This window comes from Rutilus rutilus (assembly GCF_951802725.1).
Source record: "Rutilus rutilus genome assembly, chromosome: 3".
Taxonomy (NCBI): domain Eukaryota; kingdom Metazoa; phylum Chordata; class Actinopteri; order Cypriniformes; family Leuciscidae; genus Rutilus; species Rutilus rutilus.
In genome coordinates this window covers 56,235,277-56,252,843 of record NC_140211.1, presented here as the reverse complement: position 1 = coordinate 56,252,843, position 17,567 = coordinate 56,235,277, and the positions used below count along the sequence as shown (strand labels likewise).

Below are 17,567 nucleotides of genomic sequence, written 5' to 3'. Positions count from 1 at the left end.
TTAAAAGTGTGCTTAAATGTGTTAAGTGTAAGTAAGTACAGTGAAACAGCCTTTTAATATTTATTTTTTTAACATTTGAAGTACACTACAAGTGCACATTCAATACAATTAAGTGCATTTCTCTTGGGAAATGTTGGGAATGTTAGGAATGAATTAAACTAATTGACATGGTGGCAGATTCCGTTACTTGTGCACTTCTTGTAAGTGTAATGTGCTTCCAGACGGGGTTTATCATCCGCTGAATGACTGAACGGCTCAGTACCACAGAGCCTGTATTGTGTTTCCTCTGTAAAAATCCAAGTTTGAAAATCTTTGTCCCCTTTTACTTGCTTCTAGATGAATTATTGACCGTACACTGGGACATATTCTGTTTCTGGCTCGAGATGTGTTCTGGCTGTTAATCCGCCTGTCTATGCAGAAGCTCAGCCAAGGGCAAACACACACACACACACACACACACACACACACACACACACACACACACACACACACACACACACACACACACACACACACACACACACACACACACACACACACTCTCTGCCAGTCTGAAACTCTCACCGTGAGCAGAATAAGAGCTCGTGACTCATGTCTGCATTGCACAGGAGACACAGCAGCATTTGTGTTTATATCTTACTGTCGTTTTAAAGGTATCTGCGAGCGGATGATGATTTCTGATCATTTCTGTTGCTTAGAGATCAAAGAGAAACGAGTTAATCTAGTTAAAGTAGTTTGTGGCAGCTGAAATGAATGGTTATTAATGCGAGACATGTCACATGGATGTCCATAATTCAGTCTGTGTATGCCATGATGCCAGATACCAGAGCTAAACCTATTTAAAGCGGGTCGAACAATTATTCAGAATGATATCTGTCGATACCGGTTGTTAGATTTTCTTAAGGGAAACTCATTACTCTTTACTATAATATTAGAGGTTAAAATTAACAACAGAGCTATTATATTCAACTGCTATTTATTTTATGATATAATAATTACACAAAAAAACCTGAAATGTTTGCATACAGCTCAGTTGCACATAAAGTAGTTTTCATTAGCACTTGTCTTCATTACAAATGTATTCAAGCATACATATGATTAACAGTAAATAAGCTCCTCTTTAGTGTTTTTATCGCTAGCTAACGAACTGTGAACATTTAATAACTTTTCCCAACGTTAAGTGTCATTGTTAACAATGCGATACATGTCAAAATGCCATTTATTGTTTGAATTTCATGATAAAATGGACAGAATTTGAAAGATGAGACTTTGTTTCTTAACAAAGCGATGGCCAATAGTTTTTATCTGCCAATATATCAGTGCATGCCTGTTTTGATGTTGCATTTAATTTCTGACCTCAGTTAAGTGAGCAAATCCAACCAAGGTTACAAGTAAACAGTTTTGGTTTGGGACACTGTCAAAACTTTTTTTAATTTTTATTTTTTTTAATTGAGATATCTTTTATCCAGCACTGATAAAGCTATATTGAACATTTTGTAATACATAAAAATAATGTTTGTGAACAAGTTTGACTTGGTTAGAAGGAACACTAATCTCCATGATGGTGACCATATACACTATACAATATAACCCAAAACAAATGTAATACTAAAGAGACCTGTTAATACAACTATGACCCCTATACATTTGTTTACAATAACTTAAAAGTCCCCCGAAGCCTCCTTTCTTTGCAAGGCCCACTTATTTAAATATTCAGGTGCGAGAGCCAATGGCCACTGATCCCGAACACAATATGCAGATTTGCGGACAGACACGACCTCAGTTGAATCTTTCATTAATTGACATAAGTTTGTTCAAAAGACAGAGAATGCATTAAAACATTTGTTAAAATAAACATATTTAACATTAATCCAAAAAGCAAAATTGATTGGTTCACCCGTAGCTCAATTTGATTTTGAATGCAATAATGAAGAGTAAATGTAAATGATGTTTTATCTATTTTGTCATTCTTGTGCTGCTCTTGTGCAGAGGATGATGGGAAATCTAACCATAGCCTGTGTTTTTCTATGTAGTATTAAGAGAAGGAAAATACTGGGTATGCAGCCCTGCAAACAAAATATATATTGTTGGTCCAAGTAAAAGACAAATGTAGTATGTCTCCCATGTATAATTCATATTTTCTGCACACATTGCATACCGCATTTTGTTGACATTCTCGACTCACTCACCACACAGGAAGCCACATCACATGTTGCTCTGAAAAACACACACTTGTGCCTCACACACTACTCTCTATTTGTTTTTATTACATTAAAGCACGCCAATGTTTGTAACTCAGTCAGCACTACTTGAGGCATTGTGTCTGTGTTCAAGTGGCAACAAAAGGAATATACAGTAGAATCATCTATAATAGATGCTCATTTTTATTGGATTCAACAGCATAGTGCAGTGGAAACAATAGAGGCCTAAGGGGACATAACTGAATCTTCTCGGGAACAATGATGTGTGAAAAGAAACATGTTTGTGTTCACGAGTGTGGGTGTAGCGGGGTTCCCTGTTATGTTGAATGATGATAAAAGCATAATAGATGCATTTGTCCTGTCAGCAGCCGTATACAGTGAGATAGGGGAACATGTGCCATTGTGCCAGAGGACTCCATGTGCCTGCGTTCCCAACACAGCTCTTTATCTTTGTGCCTGTAGAATAAAGAGAGTTGGTGTCATAATCTCATTTCTGATGTCATTTGTAGTTGCAGATTTACAGTTAGTCCCTATGAGTAATTCCCTTTTCTTCTTGTTTCATTATTGATTGACAAATAACCTTAGGAACTAAATTATAAAAAAAATTCTGATCCAAAGCCTTCTTTTAAAAGCCTGTTTATATACTGGTGATAAATTGGTATAGTATAATGGTGTAAGTGATACTATTATTGGTATAGTAACGGATTAAAGGGTCTGACTCAAAGTAGTCACACAAAAGATGTGCATTGCATATTTATACAACTTGGCTGCTGCCTTTAATAGGTATATAATAAGATGAAATTAAAATTTGTTAAAGTAGTTTTGCAAATTTTTTTAGATGTTGATCAAACTCCAATGTTACACCTAAACTTTCTCGGTTTGATTTTGATCGATCATAATTATAAAATCAGCAATTTGTTGATTTTTAATAGACACATTGAAACAATGGAATAATTGTATTTGTTAACATTTTGAATACCGTACTTGGAGTATTTGCTGATGCATAAATAACAGTATTATCTGCATACATTTGACAATTAGTATTTATACAATATTCCGGAATATTCATGTAAAATGTCCAAAAACAAACAAACAAAAAACGGTCCCAGAACTGACCCTTGAGGAATGCCCATTGTAGTACTTTAGTTAGAGGGTCTTATACCATCGCAAATACTTGTACCCAGGGTTTAAAATGAACTTTTCACTCACCGGCCAATATTATTTTTTTTATTCAGCTTACTGAATTCAGCGCATAAGCCTCTCCTCCATTGACAACAATAAAAAAGAAAAGCCAAAAAGTCTGCTTACCATATAACAGAAGTTTGCATGACACCTGATTCATTAATGATATCTTAACAAAAACTAAACTGTGAAAAAATCTGTAACATTTTATTTTGATGCTCCCCTTTAGACATTCTGTTGACTATATATAACCTTGTACCTACATGTCAACTAATTCATTACAGTATTAGTAGACAGTCTGCTAAATATCTGCTATGCTCCCCGACAGACATTCTGCTGACTGTAACTTTACAAGTACATGCCAACTTATTCTACTAACCCCTAACCTAGTTATTAGACATGCAGGTATAACTTTATTTATAGTCAACAGAATATCTAAAGGGACCATCAAAATAAAATCTATTTCGTATGTCACGTGAATGTCTCGAGCTGTTGTCTGGAATATGCAACAGTCATAAGCTTCATGTAATGGGACGGCTCTCTGCCTCGGGCCTGAGCATGAGCACATTTAGAGGGCTGACGGTCATCATGAATTGTCATGAGTTCGCCCTGAGATTAAGAAGACTGTGTTTGCTCAGTTTTGTTGTAGCGCTTAACAGAATAAATGCCGAACTCCATATCACAGGGGGAAATGTATAAGTTCACTTTTATATGTGCATTTATCATGAGTCTATGCTACTAATTTAAACGAAATCATGTTGGTTTTCCGGGTTGAACCTCTTATATATTTTTCTCTATATATTACAGGTTGCATCTAATAGATGACCTGTCATTTGAGGACCTCAAGAAATGCTACCGTGGATCTGTAAGTACCAGATGCCATACAATTGAGTTTCATTATATGTCTAACCTGTATAACACAGTGATCTGAAAAATATTTTGACACTTTTTCATATTTTAAAATGTCAAAATATGAAAGTATATTTGAACATATATACAGTGTTTCTAAGCATTTTCTATCAGATGAGACATGTTTTTTCTATGTCCCCAGATTCTGTTTGTATGACATTATTCTGTCATAAACCAAGAAAGGAGATCTGTAAAGCTTTCCATTGACATGTACATTAATCTAAGTTTGTCAGAATACACAGATATTTTTGAATGGCTGTCAATGGAGGAAGATGTGTTTTAGTTACAGCAGGGACTAATAGGGCAGTACCATTTATAGTCTCTTGAATAAGATATGATAAATAAATAAATCCTTCTGAACAATAAAAATATCCTCCTCCAAAAATCTGATATTTAGTTCAACAAATCATGAGGTGGAAAAAGCACCACATTCGAGGAATGACTCAGCATTTTTGAAATCATTTTAGCCACCTGGTGTCGCAGTGATCTTTAGTGTATGTATGAAGCGCGCTTAGGAGAATAACCATAATCATAATAATTATGAACACATTCCACTAACATCTGACACAAGAAAATGACTGTGCTATATTTCCTAAAAATAAATGCTATTTGTTTTGATATCTTATAATCTTTTAAGTGTCCAAGGCTCACTGATTGTACAAATGATTTTGGCGCCTTGCTAATTTGTTAGATTTCAGAGTAGATTCTGTGACCACAGCTTTGCTACTCAGGAAGTTTGAGTCAAGTGCCATTTTTCAATACGCGTTCTTGTCTGTACTCGTGTTCTTGTGAAACGCCGTCATTCGCTGCACGAGTTCTGTTCCGATTCAAAGTTCAAGATCAGCTCAAATCTCGGACGTGTTCTTGCATCAAGAGGGGAATTGTTACTTGACTTGAGACAGCCATGTATCCCAGAATGCATCTCGCAATCGTCAAGCAAGCGTCAATGGTGGAGGAGAAAACCTGCGTAATTTTAAAAATACTTCTGTTATTGTGTCATGAAATGTAGTTTTAAGAGTTTCTCAGGCGAGAATGTAGTTGTTTAAAGCTCAAGTCTGCTTTATTTATCAAGATTGGGTAACACTTTATTTTACAGTGTCTTTGTTACATGTACTTACCATAGCAACAGTAAATGATGCATAATAACATGCAATTAACCCGCAACCAAATCCTAATCCTACCCTAACCCTATAGTAAGTACATGTTGTTAATTAATATTACACAGTACTTATATATATATAATTACACTGTAACAATGACACCTTAAAATAAAGTGTAACCCAAGATTGCTCCTATTTGAAAATTGTATATAATGTTTTTGTAGTTGTGCGATCCAGTTTATCATCGGGCGCTTATTAACCTCGCCTGGAGCAGCGCTTTCCTCGGCTAGTCCTCCTGACGTTTGCCGCTGGCTCTGATGTCTCAGTAGTCGTTAAACAACAGATATCATTTGTCTTGTTTATATTTAACAGGCGACCTCTGGTCTCATGAATCTATCATTTGTCCCCTGGCAAATCTTTTTATTTTATTTAACTGTACTGTTGTAGAGCGCTGACTTTATACGTTTGACTGAATTGTTTGCTTTATTTCTTATTGTATACCTTTTACGTATACTTTTATAATTGATCATTAATTCTGACATTTAACAAAAAGAGACAGGGTTGTGTTTTACGTCATATTTCATTCAATTACTGTGAAACTAATCAGAATACATATGCACATATTGCCTGAACCACATATTAATATGTTTAATATTTTTTAAATGTAATCTAAAAGAGGCAGGGTTGTGTTTTATATCGTTTTGTTATAAATATTAATGCAGTGTAGATAATCAATGTAGGCTACTTGTTGCCTGAACCACATTGGTATGGCTATTAATATGTTTAAGATTTTTTTAATGAAAATGAAAAGAGGCAGAGTGGTGTTTTATAACATATTTTGTTTTATTGCTGATAAATAAAACAAAAATATAGGTTACATACAGAGATAACCGGAGTCGGCCTTCTGCTGGAAGCTAGTTATTATAGCTAATAAAGATATTTTTCTTACAAAAACCCATCTCTTCGCGTCAGAAGGCATTTATTAACCCCATTGAGCGATATAATCTTTTTTATGATGGGATGGATTATCTCCCATTATAAAGCTTGGAAGAGCCAGAATATAACTCTGATTGTGTTCGTCTGAAAGAAGAAAGTCATAAACACATAGGATGGCTTGAGGGTGAGTAAATCATGGGATCATTTTTGGATGAACTATCCCTTTAAAGATTACGAGGGCACATGAATAAAAAAATAAAATAAAAAAGATAATGTGCACTGATAAATCATTTATAATGAACACTGCACTCAGGGTTAAACATTCACGGTGCACTCCTGATTGGATCAGCCCATCTACTTAATGAACATCATCCAAATGCATCAGTGAGACGCTCTGAGCTGCAGGAAGCAAGAGTGAGACACACACACACACACACCAGTGAAGACAAATGCGCTAGAAACAAGCCCACAAGTTTTTCCGTCGAGGTGCAGTGGGTGTTTCTTCTGCAGAGAGAGAGAGCGAGAGAGAGAGAGAGAGACACGCTGTGAAGGAAGAAGAGACGCTGTTTACTTCACTCACAGGAATAGGACGGAGCTGAAGCTGAAGCTGAAGCTGGCTCTCGGGTCCCGGGACAGTGTAACTGCAGCACACACACTGTCTCTCGGTTCGTGTGGAGTGTGTGTGTCGTGTCAGCATGCTCAGTTTGGTGCAGAGCTCGCATCCCTTACGAGAGAGAGCCAGGCTGCAGAAGAGCTGTGCGAAACAGCTGATTTCTCTGTCCTCTGCTTCCTCACAGACCGTCAGCAAGTATAATGCGCAGTTCCACAAGCTTTTCCAGAGCGTTCCCAAAGACGAGCTTCTCATGAAAGGTACGTTCGGTGTCTTTCTCCTTCTATACTGCAACCTCTTCTGTTTCACTTTACTGCATCTAGCATCTCCTTGTCAAGTGACCTTGTGAAATTACTCTCTTAATAGTGCAGCTCTAGTTTCCTCAGTAACATTGCTTGTTTTGGTTTATGTGAAATTTGCGCATTGTTAATAAATTGTCCATTAAATACAGAGGGGGGCAAAGATCAGAAACTTGCTTCCAAATTATTGCATTTTTATAATTTAATAAACGTTTAATTTACATGCATTATTATTTTTTAAGAAAATATCTGGTCTAAACAATATTCACTACCGTTGAAAAGTTTTAGATTGGTAAGAGAAGTCTCTTCTGCTCACCAAGGCTGCATTTATTTGATAAAAAAAATACAGTAAAAAAACAGTAATATTGTGAAATGTTTTTACAATTTAAAATAACTATTTTCTACGTGAATATATAGTAAAGTGTAATTCATTCCTGTGATCCAAAGCTGTATTTCCAGCTTCATTACTCCAGTCTTCAGTGTCACATGATCCTTCAGAAATCATAATAATATGCTGGTTTGATACTCAAGAAACGTTTCTGATTATCATCAATGATGAAAACAGTTTTGTCAGGGTTCTTTGATGAATAGAAAGTTCAAATGCTCAACATTTATCTGAAATATAAAGCTTGTCTAACATTATACACTATAGGCTACTGTTTTTGATAAACGCAACCTTGGTGAGCAGAAGCGACTTAAAAAACATTAAAAAACGTACCAATCTAAAACTTTTGAACGGTAGAGCATATTGTTATATTACATATTTTATCATATTTTTTACAATTCACAATCATCATAACATGCCGTGAGAAGTTTATGTACATAAATGCACATTAATTTAATTGATTAACTTAGTGTGTCCCTAGAGCTGCACGAACGCAAGTTTATGTAAAACCTGATGATCATATTATCCAGTAATATGCAAAATCTTCATCAAGTCATAACTTTTTTGCATTCCAAATATTTTATAATCCTAAAACGTTACTTCAAGGATTAAATTATATTTGGGAATCCCAGATTTTTGGTGTTTGGACCCCAGTGTATTGCTTGTTCATCTTGATGTTTGATAATGTTGTTATCCGCATTTTAACCGCTTTGAGCCGTCATTCAAGTGAAACGACGTCAGAATCTGATCAGCATACTTCAGTCTTGAGTAAGTGCACTTGTGACCTCTTCTTTAGTGTACTCCTGTGCCCTGCTGCGAGACATACTCCTGCAAGGCCGACTCTACATCTCTCGAAACTGGCTGTGCTTCTACGCCAACCTCTTTGGTAAAGACATCAAGGTGAGCGTCACGTCCTCAGCTTATGATTGACACGACTAGAAGGTTCATTCCCTGGAAACGATGGCATATGTTTGTTTTGAAAACTGAACGTTACTTGAAGCTGTATTTTCCCACCGCACCCAAAGAAGTAAAGCCTATTACCACAAAATATAGGGCTTTTCACACTTGAACTAGTTAACCATGGGTCATTGTAAACGGGGTAAAGCGTTTCACACTGCACGTTCCCAAACCCTGGGTTAACTTTCTTTATGGTTAAGGCCTGTTCACACCAAGATTGATAACTATAAAGATAACTTGACGATAACTATAGTAGCACCCGCACCAGCGGACGATATCGTTCTGTTTAGTGCGCTACAGTTTTGTCGCCTGCCGCGTCTAAAGTCTGGTGGATTCTGATTGGCTGTCATTGTTTTTATCGGTCATCAGCTGAAAAAAAATGACTGTGAAAGTGTTTTCATTGATATTGTTTCTCTGTGCCGTTATCGTTATTGTTATGGTGTGAACTCTGCTCCTCTTTTATATTTAGAATGGTTTTTAGAACTTTATCTTTGCCGTTATCATTATAGTTATCGGCACAGAGAAACGATACCATTGGAATCACTTTATAATTTTTTTTTTTTCAGCTGATGAACGATAAAAACACTGACAGCCAATCAGAATCCATCCTGCATTAAAGTGCTTGAGCATTTAAAGCAACAGATGCTTGGAATAAACAGAATGATAGCGTCCGCTGGTGAGGACACTAATATAGTTATCGTTATAGTTATCGTTCTTGGTGTAAACGGCCCTTAACCCTAAAGTTACATTTTTATTAGCCCTGTCACAGCTTAATTTCATAATTTCAATAAATAGCTAGGAGTGGGAATGTTTTGGTAGTATCAATTCCAGTGTACTTTGTACTAAATCCTGTTACTGTATAATTGACAAATATTATATAGATGATGATCGTAAATAATCATATAGGTCAATGGTGTTTTGTTCACATCAAAACATCAGCTGCCATGTTGCAGTTTGTTATGCTGAATTAAGCGTAATGTTATATTGTTCCTTTGTGACCTGCGTTATTTAGTAATTAGATGAAGCTGGTCCAGTTTCCATCCTTGAGAGGGAAAATGTTTTGGTAAACGTAGATGCACTTTGAAACACGTAACTTTCTCTTGCCTCTCAGGTGGCCATTCCTGTTGCGTCTGTGCGGATGGTGAAGAAACATAAGACAGCAGGTCTGGTTCCCAATGGCTTGGCTATCACCACAGACAGCAGTCAGAAGGTGCGTTTCCACTGGGTTCCAGGTCACCGACCGGCAGATTGAAATACAAAGCTTAGTCAGCACATGTTGTGCTGTTGCAAAACACTGGAAATGCAAATGGATGCAACACTGAGACTCCAGGTCACAGAATGAATCCTTGACTTGGATTTAGTCTGCATTTATCACACATTGTATACCTTTTTGTTTAGTGAACTGCTTAATTCTTGTTAGGTACAGTAGGTAACACTGGTTTAGAACGTAAACCCGTTATTCAGCAGTGCAAAGAACGGATGATCAGATGGTATATCAGAGGTTAAACGAATGTTGAAATCGTAGCTCAGATAATTTTGTCTTCATGGGAAACTTTCGAGTTCCTGTTGAAATCTCTGAGGTTTGATTGCAGACTCTGGTATCTTGGCAGATATGATTATTTGTATAGCTCTTTTGAATCTCTAGAGGAGAAACGAGAGATTATTGCACTGAAAAAAATTGGCTTTGAAACAATTTTCACAAAATAATTTAAAAGAAATGGCAAGTAACTATCGAAGCTTGTTTCCGCCATGGAATAAAAAAAATAATTCAAGACAATTTAAATATAATTGTGTTGTTTTTTCCCCGCAATTGCGAGTATATCTCGCAATTCTGACTTCTTCTCTCTGAATTTTGAGATATAAACTCGCCAATTGCGAGTTATAAAGTCTAGTTCTGAGGTAAAAAGTCTGACTTTTTAAAATAAATTAAAGTTAATATTACGCAATTCTGAGAAAAAAGGGTCAGAATTGCAAGTTAAAAAGACGCAGTTACCTTTTTTATTTTTTAGTCAGTGACGGAAACAAGTAACACTTTATTGTTTGCATGTTGCACATTAATTGTAACAATTTCTCAGGAGAAGCAAAAGTCACATTTACTCTAATTTCCATCCCATTGCTATCGATAAAAAGTTGAAACCCAGAGGATAATCATTGCTCAGGAGATAGTATTTTTATTGTCTCATTCCATATCAATACATACAAATAGAGACAATTGTTGACATACTGTAGCAAGATTATACAGCTATAAACAAAGCTATCGTTTAGTCTTGAAAGAATTTAATGAAAAATGTGTCATTAAGATTTCTGTCTTTTGCACGCACTCATTCAACTCTACAGGAAATTCTCTAACATCTCATGTGATTTTTGTGATCAGATTATTTTCAGTTAAAACTTCAGTTAGCTCATATTACTGTAGAACTTGTCAGAGCGGATATGAGCACGCTATTCATGTTGAAGAGTGTTAAGAGCAGTTTTATTGGAGATTGCTATGACGATTAATGCCTGTAAATAGTCTGTAATTCTATAGTTCTCAAAAGCAGTCATTTACTTCCTGTTCAGTAAAAGCAGAACAAAACGACATTGTGAAAAATTAGTATTGCTGCCTTGAATTGCACCTGGTAAAATCTTAGATGGGCAGTTGGTATTGCAACTACAATGAATTAAAGTTGGAATCAAAATTCAGAAGCAACTGAATCATAAAATTCAATGGTGGCAAATTCTCTTTCTTCTGTTTTACAGATAAACAAGTGAATACACTTGCATCTCTTTTACACAACCTATATGCTTTTTTATACATGGCATCTCGCAAATAATAAATTGTGACGCATATCCGAGTTAAACGGCTTCTCGAACAAAATGTAGGGCGGGACGTGATTTTGTCCGCGAGGAATTTATTTGATGGTTGTGGTTTGCTATTGGTCGATCTCATGTGAGTGACAGGTTGCCCCGCCCTCGTCATGTCGCTGCAAGAGAGAGGGGAAGGTATTTTAATTAACGATTTGCACGGATAAATCATTTAAAATAATAAATACTGCAATATTCCAAAAATTGAATTTTGATTTCATGGTGACTTTAATTTGCATGAAGCATATTGAAATATAACTTCCACTTCTATCCAATGTCGTTTGCAAACATATTTTCAGATATTTTTTCAGGTTAACACATGCACCTTTATTTGGTCATTCATGTGCACATAATTTCAATATTTTCCCCACTCCACTTGAAGGTTGCATTTGTTTTGAATTAATCCATGGGATCGGCTTTCACACACTCTTAGTGATCCTTTTCCTGGTAGTGAGATTATATGTCGCTACATTGTGAAATTAAACCAGAGTGGTTTGTCTCAATCTCTAATCTCTGCTGAAAAATCCAGCTAAACTCAGTTTAAGGTGGTAAACGTCCATCAAGAACCTTTAACATCCGTGGAACCTTTCCATTGCACTAAATGTTCTTTTTTAAAGTAGAAAAGGTTTCTTTAGATAATTAATATTTTTTAACACCAATAAACTATTGGTTCTTTTAAGAAATGATCCCTGAAAGGTTCTTTGGGGAACTAAAAATGGTTCTTGGCATCACTGTAAAAACATTATTTATAAGAGAGTGTGTTTCAAGCTGGTTTAGATGGTTGACCAGATGGTTCGCCAGCTTTCATGTTTTGGAAAACGGTAGCTATTTTTTGAAGGTTCAAGACCTTCAACCAGCACTTGACCCTATTGTTTTCCCCACTGTTAACCAGTTTGGGCCAGTTTGAAACCAACTAACATGTTTCAAAACCAATAGCTGGTTTTAGCTGGGTTTTCCAGCAGGAATGTTGGTTGACATGTCACATCCACCATGTATTATAATGTTTTGATATGTTTGTGTCCTCTCCTTGCACAGTACGTGTTTGTGTCTCTACTGTCCAGAGACAGCGTCTATGATGTGTTGAGACGCATCTGCACACATCTACAGGTGAGAGTTTACTCTATACCCATGGGCTGGATCGTTACATAAACAGCATTAGCCTAATAACAAGTGTGTTGTGTTGCTATCTGTCGTTCAGGTCAATGGGAAGAAGATCCTCAGCCTCAAGCAGTACATGGAGGAGCCTAACTCTTTATCTCTGGTACGTTTCAGAGTCTAGATTCATCTGGCTTCTGGAGAACATTTTGCATGTTACATTTTCGTGCATAATATCTGTATACTAATTATAGTGATTTTATTTGTATGGCACATTTAAAAAACAACACATGTTGGCCAAAATACAATACATATTGTTTCAAAATAGCTTTACAAAAATGCTTGTTTCAGTGTTACAAGTATTCTGTTATCAGCCAGAGATGAGTGTGCATATACTGCTATAAAATAATACATGTTATGTGGTTAGTTAACGTCATTTTAATCATGAAAACTCTCAAAATAGTTTTAGCATGTTATTGAAAAAGGTAATGTTAATGTATTTGGTCTTGGTCTTGGTGAACTAGATGTTGCAGAGCAAGTAAAGATGCTAATACTGCTAATAAATCCCGTAACAGATCTAGGCAGGTGGAGCTGGGGAGGTGGAGGGTCTCAGAGGAGCTTTGACTAGCCTACAACAAACACTGAAACAGACTATTTAAATGTTTAAATGTTGAGCAAGCAATATCATTGGCTGCCGGATCAGAAGAGGCCAATCAGCTGGTGATCGCTTGCAGATTGCATGTAAAGGGCCGATCAGCCTGAGATAGGCGCCCCCTAGAGTTTCACGACTGAACTAGATATGTATTCAGTCAAGCAGACAAAAAACTTGCGCAATTACAACGTGTGCTCGTATTGATTACAATATAAGGATAAAATTACAATATTAGGATAGTATTTAAAAAGCTTTGCATGTCGATTCCAGAGTTCACGTCATCTGAAATCTTCACAATTGTCCGCGTCGCCTGAAAACATTGGATGCAATCTGGAGATGACGTAATCTTCTGTAGTTACTCCATCCCGAGGTAGAAACAGGGAAGGAAAAGGAGAACATATCAGTTTATTAGAAGTATTACATGAATGTTTTGCGCCTCTCTGCGCGTAAATTAGCTGCAAACTCTGCGCCTTGTGCATTTAGTCTCATTACAGAATGTCATTCGCAATACTACTTCCCGACGAATGCAGGCTGTAAATCATTGTTTATATAAAAGGGATGTATGCGTTTTCAGTGGGCGCAGTTCATTCTTAGTGTGTCCTGTACTTCCATGTGGTGCTGTAGGATGAGTTCCCCGTCCCTGAAGTTTTCCCTGTCCCAGACGAGTTTCCTCCGGTGCTGAAGTGGAGGAGGAAGCCATCAGTCGTGTCCGTGTCGTCTTCTCTTCCTGATTTACTGGGAAACTCCACCAGCAGCCTGAGTGCCGTAGACGCCCCTTTCCAGACAGACAAGCCTCTGGAGGGTGAGTGACCCGCCAAAAAACATACTTACACTTGATACTATGGACAATGGTATGTGGTATTCTGTAAAGTACCTGGGAGTAGCATGTATATGTCATGTATATATGAATCTGATAATCCGATACCATGGTACTGCCACACGACTTTTTTTGAAAGGGGTAACGATGGGTTAGAAGTTATAAAAATTGTCAGTATTTCAGTAATTCAAATTAAAAGGTGAAACTAATATATTTAGTATATATAACTATATACATATGCATGATTATACTTTTCAGAGGGCTGACATTTCTGTATTTAATTTTTTTTTTTTAATTGATTTCATGTAAAAGCAAAATTATCACTTTTGCACGATATTCAAATTTTTCGCGTTTCACCTGTATTTTGTTGTGGGTCTTTAGTTAAATAGTATAGATCAAAGGATGTTTAACGTATATCACGTTATCAGTGTTGTGTGTGTTCTGTGATCAGATTATTTTCGAAGTAATTTTACACCAGTAACACGCAGGACAAGTCATGAACACAAGTAACATCTTAGGAAGTCATTGAAAAGTCAATAGTTGAATAGAGAAATCTGCTCTAGAATATTTCAGATAGATAATGCTCTTTGTGAACGTTCAAGCAAAAGCCGCATGATGTCTGTCAGTTGATCTGTATTGTGCATTAAATCCATTCATTCAGAAGATTGCTGCTTGACCTCAGAAATCTCTATAAAGTGATTTAAAATAAAATCTCTAGTAATCATGAACATCCGGAAAGGTCAAAGAAAAGTAATTCTTTGGTACTATAAATATAACCTTTTAAAACAAAATATCAATTAAAATAACTAATACTTATTAATATGTAATACTGTGCACAGTATGCATGAAATACCTACATGATCTATTGCATTTAACAAAATGTGAAACTATAACTATAACTTGGAAATGAGACGAGCAATATCAACCTTGATGTCTTTCTTGATTTATTATGAGATTTTAGACATACATACATCAAAACTGAAGGCAATTGAACAATATAAGTATAAATAAGTATATTTATTTCCAAGATAAATAATTGGATGGCCCTTTCTGAAATAAACATGTAACGTAATGAAATTACTGGCGACTGATGAGAGAATCTGTCCGTTTTTGTGCTGAACTTCTGAGGAGGGTAAAGCCAGGTAAAACTCTGCCGTTGGAAACGCATTATGAGCGGATTAATTTCTCAGACCAGACTGGAAGTTAATGTCCCCATTTGATCTAATGTTTCTGGGATGGAATGAAAAAATGTCCATTAAATGATTTTGTTTCATTCAGGAACAAGCTGATCACTTGACTTTGACGTCACATCTCTGCCTGTGTCGTGAGTGGCTGGTTGACTGGCAGGAGTCGGGTCCATTATGCAATACGGGATTAATCCCAGAAGGAGATTAAAAAATGTGGAGATAAAACATTCAAATATCAGCCTCTGCTTAAGACTAATTGATGTAATACTTTTAAATGCTTGTTTGGATCATGTTAAAAGCTGTGTTTGGCCGTTATGGGTGGTTCACATGTTCTTTGGGTATTTTATTTCAACATACAGCATTTCTCCAAATAAAGTCTCCCAACTAAAGGCCCCGATATACAGTACTTCAAGCCAAATCGAAGAGCGAACTGGTGTGAACGGTCATTTCAAACTAAATCAGAAGTTAAATCAGAACCAAAACGAAGTTCGTTTCGCACCTAAACACCTTTGAACTATGATTGGTCCGTGGTGATGATGTAATAGGTGGGTGTGGCTCTGAGGCCCCGCCTTTTTCAACAAGGAAATCTTCTGTGAAACATGAACACACTGGATCGTCTCTTTATAGTAGAAACTGAAGTTGTAATTCTAATTGAAAGTGACTTTTTAATACATTTTTAGTAATGTAAAGCTACTTTAAATCAATCTATTATTGTATAAAGAGCTATATAAAGAAACATGACATGACTGAAGCGCTGGTTTGAACATCCACATCGCTACGATCAGATGCTTTCTGAACGGCTGCTTTCTCACCGCTGTCGGTTATTTTGTTATTGAAAGGAAAGTGAACAGCACATATTTGCATATTCATCTAAACGTCGCTCTCATCAGTATGGACGGCGTCGGGATGTTTGCTAACAGTATATCGCTGCTCACGTATTTTGAACTTTTTTTACCTCTAAGCGAAGAATGAAAAAGCTTCGCTGTGAGTAAATCAGGGCCTTAAGATGAGACCTGTGTATGTCAGAACGTTTCCTCATCCTGTGATTCTGTGATCCGCTTCAGATCAAGGTCTGGAAACCAAGACGTTCCTCCTGACAGAGACGATTCCAGAACTGGGTCAGATGGAGTACCAGCTCCTGAAGTTCTTCATCCTGCTGTGAGTTTGTCTGGTCATCCTCATGATTGGCCATATAAAAACCGTATGATTGGCTAAACGAATAATTTGCTTGTGTGGTATCACAGAGACCGGTGTATTGTTTCAGGACACCTAATTCACTTGTATCATCATTTTCACACACACACACACACACACGCACACACACACACACACACACACACACACACACACACACACACACACACACACACACACACACACACACACGCACACACACACACACACACACACACACACACACACACACACACACACACACACACACACACACACTCTTACACACTAGCACTCACACACACACTCACGCGCACGCACGCACACACTCACTCAGACATACACACACATGCACACATACTCAAGCACACACGCACACACTCACTCAGACATACACACACATGCACACACACTCAAGCGCACGCACACACTCACTCAGACATACACACCCATGCACACACACACACACACACTCTTACACACTAGCACTCACACACATGCACACACACACGCACGCACGCACACTCACTCAGACAGACATACACACATGCACACACACTCAAGCACACACGCACACACTCACTCAGACATACACACACATGCACACACACTCAAGCACACGCACACACTCACTCAGACATACACACACACTCAAGCGCACGCACGCACACACTCACTCAGACATACACACCCATGCACACACTTACTCACACACTCTCTCTCACACACACACACACACACACACACATCACCTTTAGCTTTTCAGTTTTAATATGGGTATCGTGTCAAACGTATTTAATTAAATCAAACTACTTTTTATCTAGATCGACACATACTTGGAAAACTATATACGCATTTTATCATACTTTTTTAGTCAACTTTTCTTCTAGGCTTTATAAATAGATCAAATCAAGAGGCAGGGGAGATTTTCTCATTACTTTGTCACTCAAACGTGTGTGTGTTTGCCAGTCCACCTGTTCCAGTAATCCGTCCCCATCGGCTCCAGCCTGATTAATGTGGAGCGGCCGGAATAACTCACGTGTGGAAACTGGCTCCACATGCGCACGCCAGGAGTGGAAACAACACACTTAACAGAATAAGATGACATCTCGGGAACCGCAAATTATTATGAATCAACAAATTCACCCAACTAAGTAAGACATTAGGAGTTGAAAAAAGTTTTCAGAACAACCTTTATTATTAAAACAATACATTAGATT

The 17,567-nt window shown here is 37.1% G+C and overlaps 1 protein-coding gene across 4 annotated transcripts in view; it reads left to right on the top strand.

Moving 5' to 3' along the window:
* The window catches only part of gramd2aa (GRAM domain containing 2Aa), a 30,000-nt gene that overhangs the window by 10,846 nt on the left and 1,587 nt on the right, over positions 1-17,567 (top strand). For all 4 annotated transcript variants that reach the window (XM_084405079.1, XM_084405077.1, XM_084405078.1 and 1 more), the window contains exons 3-10: positions 4,191-4,248; positions 7,126-7,198; positions 8,419-8,522; positions 9,691-9,789; positions 12,459-12,530; positions 12,622-12,684; positions 13,795-13,972; positions 16,239-16,332. In XM_084405079.1, the coding sequence (XP_084261205.1) occupies positions 4,191-4,248; positions 7,126-7,198; positions 8,419-8,522; positions 9,691-9,789; positions 12,459-12,530; positions 12,622-12,684; positions 13,795-13,972; positions 16,239-16,332 (741 nt within the window). The remainder of the gene's footprint in view (positions 1-4,190; positions 4,249-7,125; positions 7,199-8,418; positions 8,523-9,690; positions 9,790-12,458; positions 12,531-12,621; positions 12,685-13,794; positions 13,973-16,238; positions 16,333-17,567) is intronic.